A 10,330-nucleotide genomic window follows, 5' to 3' on the forward strand; every position below is an offset into this window, starting at 1 on the left:
CGTGGATAGAGACAATGGTAAACCAGCATGAAAGTAGACCAGCGGGTTTGTGAGAAAGGGGACAATTAAACTCAGGTTGGCAATCAAACAATCCAACAGGCTTAAATGGGATTCTCATATGCATTTTCAATTTGCACCAAAGCATTTAGGAACACTGAATAGCCAGCTGCATTTTGAAAAAAAAAAAAAAAAGAAGCTTTGTGTGCATAGTTTGGTGTGCATTGCTTTGTGTGCATTGTTGGACTGCACATGATTCAGAGCAGCATGCCAGACTTCATCAGTACCACACTGAACACCCGCCTCAGGCTATTTAAGGAACCCAATTCAGCAGACAAACATCACTGTAATTTGGACCACAGAAAATGCACATGGCTGGAACACGTGCACGAAGATGAATATACCTTTTGAAGAATGGAAAAATAAAATCAGAACAGGTGGAGGAGAAAATTGAGCACAATCAGGACCAGCGGCATATAACAGGTATGAATCGGCAGCAACAGGTGGAGGAGGTTGCAAGTCACAAGTGATTCTCTGTTTTATGTTATGTGTAAATTTGTGGTTGGGTTGTGCGAGGCTTTCAGACCTAGAAAATGAGGTCAGCTGGAAGAGGACAGGTGCTGGCATACAAGACACTGGATCAGAGATGACCCATTATGGATTTTGGTAATCTCAGAGGTCTGTTAGTGGAAGTTATGGGGAGGAAGAGGAGGAGAAATGAAACAGCAACAGAAGGATCGACAGAGGGAAGAGAGAGGACAGAAGGAGAACAGTGGAGGAAGGTGGGAAATAAGAAGTGAGATGAAAGAAAATACAAAATAAAAAGAAGAGAGGAGTTCTGGGCGGTTCGTTGAGAAATGACAGGAAATTAAAGATTCACAAAAATAGCTACATGTTTGGAAAATCATGCCAACATGAATCTTGGGGAGAAGCAATTACTTAACATGGAGATGACCCTGTTCTGCTGGAAAGACTTAGCGGTGGGGGGACAGAGGGAGGAGCTGACTGTTGGGACGGAGGGCTGCTCCGATCTATTCTGGTCCTGATCCCACCATCCCCCCTTCGTACCCGCTTGCTGCGAAACCAGACCTCAAGCCTGCCCTTAAAAGAAGGGGGGGCTTACTGTGAGAGGGAGGCCGTGCCATGTTTTACAAACTCACGTCATAAAAAACAAAGTTGCGTACGAAGATTTGATCACTTTCACTGTTTTCTTTGAGTAACATCGAGCATCCACTGGAGTGGCTTAAAGATGTAAAGCCAATGGATTCCACCGTCAGACAAAACAGACAATCCACCACCACTTGTCAGAAATTGTTTTCGCGTGGGCTGATATAAAGAAAAGGGCCGATGATGAGTAATACATCTGCTCTTTGCAGAGACAAGTGAAGCGCAGATGTCTAAGATGATCATTACTCTCACCTCCAAACACACAAGCACTACTCTCAATCAAAACTAATTTCAAAAGATTTGTCACTGACAGCGAAACAAATCGACACGTTCTGTTTCTCCTTTTTACATATCCATCAACATGTCATTTATGTCTTTAATAACGCATTGTATTCTGCATGATCAGAGTATTACAAGACTCCATCATTCATTTTCGGACTCTGTGGCTCTGAAATCTAATAATAACTTAAAAAAAACACTTATATTGAATGTCTGTCAGCGCATTTGCAAAGGCAATCAAGTCGAGCACCTGTAAAAAACACAATTACCCATGAAAGCCTCAAAAGAGTGACCCTGAAAATAATCTTGGATGGGTTCCCCGTCTTGCAGGCATAAGGGGCGCGCACACACACACACACACACACGCACGCACACGCACACACACACAGAGAATACACAGAAGAAGTGGATATTGGTCTGCTTAATCGTAGCTTGCTTCATCCCCTCTCACCCTGCACTAATGCCTCATCCATTTCCTCCTTCTACACACATACGCACAGATCCGTGGTTCCATCACGAGGGTATTATATCGACTTACGTTAATTTTCCCGTAACGATAACCAAAACTGTTAATTCCCTTAATACTTATCTGAACCTTAAACAAAGTCTTTTACATACATTTTCAATAATCTACATTACGGGGACTAAGTTTGTGTCACCAAAGGGGAGGCAGGTCTCTGCAATGTAAACAGGTGTGTGTGTGTGTGTCCCCTCCCTCCCCCCTCAGCATGAGTAATCCAAGTGCAAACAAACATATATAGTCGAGCTCAGAATAGACTAATCTCATGTGTGACAGTGCAGCAACTAATACATCCATTGGACAGTTCTGCTTTGCCTTGCACTTTTCATAAATACCCCAGTATATATTGGATGATGTTTTCATTATGCATCGGGCTACATCTTACCAGTGCAAAGTAAAATGTAATTAAATGTCTAGACACAGGAAGCAAAGAAAAATATGAGACATGCAAATTTGGGAGAAGAAAATAAGTGGCCATCAGAGGTGAGGTATTTTGACAGCAGCATCTTTGCAGTTTAAGCTTTAACAATGGCTCCCTCTCTTGGCAAGAAGTAAGAGTGGAGGCACTTCCAAAATGCTGACACAGAGAAGTTGTATGCTGGATATGTCATTTGCTGCCCTGAAATGATTTGTAACGGACATCCATGTTGAGTTGTTGAGCGTGGGAATATTTAAGACTGTTGAAAATTGTGGTGACTTTGGCACAAGGTTGGTTACCTGAGAGTCGATGCTGCTTGGTGCTCACTCGGTTGGTGTTTTGGACGGTGCAGCAGAGGTGGAGCATGGCAAACATGGTGAGGATCATCACCACACTCTGAAGCAGCAGCGTCAGCTCAAACTGCTTCCCTATCCTGCCGAGCAGAGACCAAAACAACCCATGACGTGCCAGAGTTTAGACGCAGAGTTAATACGGGAGAGAAAAAGTCTGACAATACAGATTACACAAACAATTATTCCATCTTGTGCATTAAAAATAATAGAAATGCCAAATAAACAACAGTAACAAATACCCAAGACGTATAAACATCACTGCTAACGCATGTGATCGTTCTCTTCGATTATATGGGCTTTCCAACAGGACATGTCATATAGGCAATTAAAAGCAAGCCGTACACAGATTTGATATAAATTCAATGTTCATAAAAAAAAAAATCTAGAAAATGTCTTATCCTGTTCCTGCAATCAACAAAAATGATTTGTTATCAGTATATACTTCTGATTATCTAATCACTTTGATATTATTCTGCGATTTTGTCTCTATTGCATTAATTTCATCAGATACCAAGATTGACCTCTGAAATGACCTGAAACTGCCTTTGGCTTCCAGAGGGAGAAAAAAAAGAAGGCAATTTAAAAAAAAAAATTTTTGTTTGTAAGACAGACCAAAGATTCTCTGATCCTCACCAAAAGAATATACGCAGGATGTTGGCAATGAGCAGCACCAGGCAGACTCTGGTGGAGAAGCCCTCGGTGTTGCTGGTCTTCTGGATGTCCTGGAACTGCGGCACATAGGGCAGGGTTCCACCAAACACCATGATGAAGGACGCAAACCAGGACAGCAGCATCCACGAGCCCTCCATATCCTCCCCCTGCAGAACCCCGTCTGCATCCATCGCACTGAGACAATCTCAGGGGTGTCCAGGCGGTCTAGTGGCAGCACCTGGGAAGCTGACAGTTCAGCAGTGTTTTCACTAATAGTTATTGTCCCAATGCAAACACACTTCACAAACTTGGCTCTGAAATTTATATTAGCCAAGTGTCAATCAGACACATCATGAATGAGACATAATAAAACAATTACATTCAATGGCTAACTTGTGCCTGGTTTGAATTACTGCCTCTTCACAATAGTCTCTCTTTTCAGGAAAAAAAAAAAAAAAAAATCGAATTATAGCAGGCATTCGGCTCGGGCACAATGGCGACAATGTCGACACACACAGTTTCAGGGAACATAAAAAAATGTAACACTGGACCAATATGGTCCTTTGAAATCACAAAGCAGGGAAAGTACAGCTGTATTAAAATAATGATGTCCGAAATCCATTTAAGTTGATTTTGCTTCAGGGTGCTGGTGTTGTGCATGTTCACTTTCTGTCGCAGCTTCCTGGGACTCTTAAACAGAACACAGCCATTGTTGATGTTATAGTAACGCCTGAGCTTTTTTTTTATTATAAGTCATGTGAAAAGGGACAATTACTTTATGTGGTCAAAATTACTTTTTGATTCATTGTTGGGGTTGTAGAGTTCACAATATGAAATTTACACATTTGTAGCCTTTTTTTTTTTTTTTTTTTTTTTTTTTTTTTAAGTAACTACAACAATAATACATTATTTCACACATTTCAGTGTGTCAGGAAATACTGACGGACTTGTTTGTCAAAAGAGATTTTATTCATTGCACTTTTTACTGGTTATTTTATTAATCTGGTAAAATGCCAAACATTCTCCAGTTACAGCTTCGCAACTTCTACAATTTCACATTAATGAATAACAATCGATTCAAATAAAAACTGAAAGCAATTCCAAGTTGTAGCTTGTGTGCTCTCTCAGACAGGCTTCAATGTCACATTCAATGTCAGAAGATGATCCTTCTTGAAAACTGTTGCCTGAGGTAAACGAAGATGGTCAAACACTGAACCAGGGTTCAAAACAGTTGATTGTGAACAGAAATAATGACCAACTTGTGTATTGATATCATTTTTACACATACTGCAAAGCTCTTCCTGAAAACCTCATTTTGACTTTTTATTTTAGTCAGTCATATTGCACTGCCGGCTCACATTAGCAGCAAATGCAGGCTCAGAAATTGGAAGCAAGTCACAGTGTTTTGTGAATCAGCTGCCACTTACTTACTGCAGCAGGACAGAGATGGCAATTGGGGATTTTAATTCAAAGATCTGTAAATGTACCACGGCGAGAGAGGACATGGGAAAGGTCAAAGAGTCAATGGCCAGTGAGGGCAGACATGGAAGGGGGGGTATTTGGGCCATTGCTAAGGTGACCCGGGTCGGAGGTGCCAACATTAGCTGCCACAGATAACAAGTGTAAATGCAAGTCTGCCTGTCCTCCTACTAACTGACTTCTGTCATAATGCAACCACACAAGAGGTTCTTTACTCTGAACAGGAAGTTAGTGAGGCATGATTCTTCTTGTTGCTGCTTAGTAGTCATTGTGCAACTTAGGTGTGTTTTTCTTCAGCAAAGTTGAGAAACACAGGTCCAACAGAAATATGCACTCCCCTGTGTTCCCTTACTTACTGGCAGAGGGGGTCAGCTGACAAATCACTCTGTAGCTTAGAGAGCCAGTGAATACTGAGTCAACAACACCCTAAGTACTTTCCGCATCACATAATAAAAACCTCACCAACAGGTTCTCTGATGGTAACTTATCATCCCACCCAGAATATGATTGCTGTTAGTTGTTTGTTTTTTCCAACAAATTAACCAGAAGATGAATGAAGTCTGATTTCTCATTAGACAGCTATTATTTAAACTCAGTAGGTATAGACATGAGGATATCAATATCAAGGCGAGACCACCGCTTAAAAGCCAATACCTGGCAGATGGATCTCATAGAGCAACCGAATCTCAGGTTATCTACGTCTCATACAGAATTTGAACAGATCGTTAACCATGCAAAGTGAATGCAAAATTGCAGCTCTTTAACAAACTCTATAAAATGTTTTTACAAGTTTCCTAAAGTTAAATATTATCCAGGAAACGTAAGAATCCAAGGCAACCTATTTATTTCTGCCTGGTGGTCAGAGTAAACCATCACACCATACAGTACCCTAATATTTAGGGCCACTTTTGGGAACAGAACAAGCTGTTATCTAAGCAAAGCATAGCTTCCTGGGGTTGGGCCAACATGCCTGAACTTCCAGATGTCAATTTTGGGCTACTGGGCAACAACAAGTACAGTAACAGCACACAAAGAAACACATATTACACCGTCTTGGTTAAGCACACGGAGTACCTTTCAGGTATGTAATGTGCCGCCCAGAGATGAACAGTTTTCTAAAAACAAAAAAACCTCAGACAGTCTAAATTTTTCTAAAAAAGAGTCATTTAAGTTTTTTTAAAAGCACGCACGATATCAACAGATCTGACTGGGTATTTACTACGCGTAGGGATTTCACGCCTCAGTGACAGAATTTAACATTTTGCATTTTAACATCTGTGTAAAATGTACAGCTTCACTCACCAGTCTGTCCTTCATTCGGTTTCCTTCAGTTTATTAAAACACAACCCGCACACTCAGGTTGCAGACTCAGGACACACTGGGTTCCCCGGCAGCTCCAAGTTTTGAATACCAACAAGGAGAAGAGACGTGCGCGCGCGCGCGCGCGTGCATTCATAAACAATGTTATTATTACAAACGTATTCAAATTGCAGCATTAAACGTGCATATGGCTAAGGGTGTAATGGGATGAGCAAACGCTTTGAATACCAGGGTTCCTTCTGAAGGGGTAAACAAAAACAACAACAAAAAAAACTACTGAAAAGCTCCCCATTAAAAAAAAAAAAAAAAAAAATCATTTTTGAGCACCGGGGACGCAGATCTCGCGAGATTCTGTCTGTTGTGGAACAGCTGACAGTGCGGTGGGTGGTGCGAGGGACTGCTTGCTTATTTTCGAGGAGTCGCAGACCGACAGCCAAAAACAATCGTTGTGCAGCTGTTTGGGTTTTTTTTTTTTAATTACCGTTTGGGCGCTGATCATCATTTACGTTACAACATGTCTGAGACGGATCCCAAGTCGGTGCAGGACCTTACCAACGTGGTGAGTCGTGATCGTCGCGTCAGCTAACGCTAGCCGCGGTAGCTTAGCTTCAGCGCCGGGCATTATTGTCTACGGCAATAAGGACGCTAACAGTTAGCCTGCTCGGTTGAGTCCGGTGCACAGCGAATCTGTAGATGTAGAATATAAAACAACGTACCGGCCACGTGTTTTTTTTTTTTTTAATTTTTTTTTTTTTAAAAACCCGTTTCAATCGAACCAGGCTGTCCTAAATGCCATTTCGCTTCATCGCGTTACGTAATGGGTCAGTGGGTCGTGTGAATGACATCACCAAATCTGAACCGAGCAGGTCACGCGGCATTTACTTACACATTAATGTTTGTGTTGTCATGGAGATTCACGCCAGTACCCCCCCCCCCCCAAAAAAAAAAAACAACAACAACAAACAAACAAACAAAAAAAACCTCTTAACAACACACTGGTAGTTTTATTTATTTACTTTTGTCACATATTATTCAAAATAAATTGTAGAAAAAAACAACACTTCAAACCATTTCCTGTCAGGGAAGCCCAGTGTTATGAAAGTGTTTTTAATTTATATTTTACCCCTTATTTATAATGCTGCCTCTTGAGATTAGGGTAACGTTTTGTCCAAAGTCTATTGATAAAGATTCCACTGAAGCCTTTCATGCCAGTTGTTAGCATCTGACTAATAACATTTGGTGAAATTAAGCCATTGCCCTTGTGTTTGGGGGTTATAGGCAATACTTTGGGATCCACTGTGGGAGCTGGAGATGCTCAGATGCAGATTAGTCAGAATTTACGAGTGCTTTTATTGTTGTGCAGATATGCTTGTTGCAGGTAGTTGAGTCATCTCCCATAGTTACCAAGCTTTTCCATTGTTGGCAAGGAAACAAGCTGTTGGTCCTTCTTCTGCTGGTTTAAAAATCAATAATTGAAAGCAGAGTTAAGAGCTGGAGTAATGCTGTATTTTAGTGCCACAGGCAGTTTTTTTTTTTTTTTTTTTTTTTTTTTTTTAATGCTGATTAGTCTACTGTCCGTGTTGCAACCACATTAAGACTAAAACTCCAGAAATGAAACTGGCAAATTTGATGTAGGGCTGCTGTCTTCAGTAAACAAACTTTCCTCAGTGGCTTTATTATTCTTCTGCCTCACCGTGTCACCTAAACTAATTCAATGTTTTTTTTTTCACAGGTCCAGACTCTGCTGCAACAGATGCAGGACAAGTTCCAGACCATGTCAGACCAGATCATCGGGAGGAATATCCTAACAATCGTTTAAAAATGCAAGCCATCAGTTGTTCATTGATTGAATGCATGCACGTTATTAAAGTTTGGCCTAGTTGTAATTGAATGAGTAAATAGATTGATGGTGCTATCCTGATTTCTCTCACATCCTCCAGTTTCTCTTCAGATATCCGACTTTGTAAGCTCTCTGATTTACATTTTTATGTTCTTTAACCGATTCTCCACTTGATGAAATGAGCACACGTATTGATGACTTGGAGAAAAACATTGCTGACCTGATGACCCAGGCTGGTGTTGAAGAGATCGAGGGAACACCGGAGAAGGCTAAAGAGGGTCAAGGATCATAATGAAGGTTAGAAGGAAATTGATCGATCTAGAATAGCTAGAAATGCATGGTGAATGTTAATCAATTTAGCCTCATAAAAATGTGGATTTTTAAAAATTTTTTTGTGTGTGTCTGTCCCACAGGTCCCAGAAGGTGTGAAGTCGGTCCTTTATTCAGGAGCAGCAGACTTTTCCATTTTGAGAATGATTTCTATTGATTTGGTGTGTCGTCGTGTGAAATGCTTTTTTATATATTGAATATTGTGAAACGGTTACAGTTATATAATGACTTGAAAAGTTGAACGTTATTTGTAAGCTAGACTAGTGTGATATGCCCTTCTGAATTTACAGTGCTGATATGCAGGAATGCCGCTTGTGGATTTGGTGCGCGAAGCTGGAGATTATCTCGCTGCCATCGTATACATGTATCACCTAATTAAATCCCTTGAGGTGATGGCTGATGGGGACAGTTTTGCCCGAGTCTGTGCTGAGAAGAACAACTCGCAGGCTACCAGGCCAGTAGAACCTCCATCCCCACCAACACGGGCACAGTAAAGATCTTAAGCTTGCAGTGTTTGACAAACAGCGCTGTTACTACCAAGGTTTGGGATGCATTCCAATTCTGATATTCTTCTATTAAAGTTATTTAATACACTGCTGTTTGTCATGTATGACATGATACATATTTGGCCAGGTGCTGAGTGAATTTTTAAAAATACAGCCAACTCTTAAGGTGCTCTGTGTATTACTCAATTTATTTTTTTAAACCGCAATTGTATTTTATGATGCAGATTGTCTGCAACGTCTCCGTGATGCATGGTTTTTGTTCTATATTGTTTATAATGTATTGAAATTATATTTTAGTATTACACTTAAGAGAGAAATTGGGCATGCCATTCTGTAACTGTAAATGTCAATTTTAAAGTCACATCTAATGAAAGTGGAATTAGGCATTTGCAACAATGTCTACTAAAAACTAAAGCGGTTACAAACTAACCACATCTCCGTCACGTCGCTGCATAGTAGAAACCTTTATTGAAATTAATGCAAACAAAGTGCACAAACAATTAAAGTAACAACAGACTTTTAAAGTGCCAAAAGCATCAAACATAAAATGAACAGCATTAAACAAAACCACATTTGGGGGTAGCTTGATGTTGTCACAAAATCTCAGAGTACAACATCAGTCATCAGTCATTTTTATTGCAATATCAAGTACTGTATGTAATATAAAGTGAATGATTCCTTATTACATTTTGGTATCGGAGCTCGTGAGACTGCAGTTTTAGAAGTTTGAAAGTTAGAACACAAAGTCTCCCTCCGTCATGTCGATGGCCCATGCGAACTTATCCCGTTGGCTTTTATTGAAGATTTTTTCTATTGGTACACCCATGGTCTTACACCTAAACAAATAGAGGTGATATTAAATTTGAACCCTCCAGTTAATCTACAAATAAAAATGTAAAATGTTTTCACATTTAACAAAACCATCACGGAGGTTTACGGAGAATACGTACACATTAAACACCGTAGAAATAAACCCATCATCTTTGAGTCGACCGAAAAAAGTATTAACAAGACACCTTCATGTCCTGCATTGTTGACAGCTATTGTCAGTTAGCTTCTAGCAATTTGTACAAAATTATGAGCAAATATAAGAGTTCGATACACAAAACTAACTTTTATCTCTGATAAAATTCTCATTGAATAAACATGGTTATAATTCTATGAATGCAGAACTGCAGTCCAGTTTGAGTTCTTTGTCAAACTATTTTTTGAAGCAAAGTCTTTCAGTAGTTTGGTTGTTTCCACTTCACATTTATTCATTCACAGAGGTGAACTCGACTGAGCAGGTTACCAAGGTGATCTCATTAAACGTGAATCACCTTCACAATACTGGAACGCCCAACTTTAACCCTAGCGGAGCTAGATGAGCCTGATGGGCTTCACTTTGTGGTACATGCCCCAGGAGGAGGCAAAAGTTCAGCACAAAGTATGCATGTACTTGTGTGCGTATTTTCAACAAGATATCCGGAG

At 40.3% G+C, this 10,330-nt stretch overlaps 2 protein-coding genes across 2 annotated transcripts in view; one reads left to right on the forward strand and one right to left on the reverse strand.

The window, feature by feature from the left end:
• LOC138624812 (solute carrier family 66 member 2) overlaps window positions 1–6,274 on the reverse strand; it is a 42,716-nt gene extending 36,442 nt beyond the window's left edge. The window contains exons 1-3 of the mRNA XM_069705347.1: window positions 6,167–6,274; window positions 3,368–3,631; window positions 2,681–2,814 (exon numbers count right to left, since the gene is read on the reverse strand). Coding sequence (XP_069561448.1) covers window positions 2,681–2,814; window positions 3,368–3,576 — 343 coding nt within the window. The 5' untranslated portion in view covers window positions 3,577–3,631; window positions 6,167–6,274. The remainder of the gene's footprint in view (window positions 1–2,680; window positions 2,815–3,367; window positions 3,632–6,166) is intronic.
• A 285-nt stretch (window positions 6,275–6,559) lies between these two features.
• Window positions 6,560–10,021, forward strand: hsbp1b (heat shock factor binding protein 1b). Its single transcript, XM_069705348.1, has 4 exons — window positions 6,560–6,743; window positions 7,917–7,983; window positions 8,195–8,321; window positions 8,438–10,021. The coding sequence occupies exons 1-3, from the start codon at window positions 6,699–6,701 to the stop codon at window positions 8,314–8,316; spliced, it is 234 nt and encodes a 77-aa protein (XP_069561449.1). The 5' UTR covers window positions 6,560–6,698; the 3' UTR covers window positions 8,317–8,321; window positions 8,438–10,021.
• The last annotated feature ends 309 nt before the right edge of the window (window positions 10,022–10,330 follow it).

This window comes from Brachyistius frenatus, unplaced genomic scaffold, assembly GCF_029030835.1.
Source record: "Brachyistius frenatus isolate BFR_SWC_R1_liver_20210118 unplaced genomic scaffold, ASM2903083v1 Contig_55, whole genome shotgun sequence".
NCBI classification, from domain to species: Eukaryota; Metazoa; Chordata; class Actinopteri; family Embiotocidae; genus Brachyistius; species Brachyistius frenatus.

Coding starts and splice junctions, on each gene's coding strand:
- hsbp1b (XM_069705348.1), top strand. CDS start 6,699: ATGTCTGAGACGGATCCCAAGTCGGTGCAGGACCTTACCAACGTG. Junction 6,744..7,916: donor TGCAGGACCTTACCAACGTG/GTGAGTCGTGAT, acceptor TTTTTTTCACAG/GTCCAGACTCTGCTGCAACA. Junction 7,984..8,194: donor AGACCAGATCATCGGGAGGA/ATATCCTAACAA, acceptor CCGATTCTCCAC/TTGATGAAATGAGCACACGT.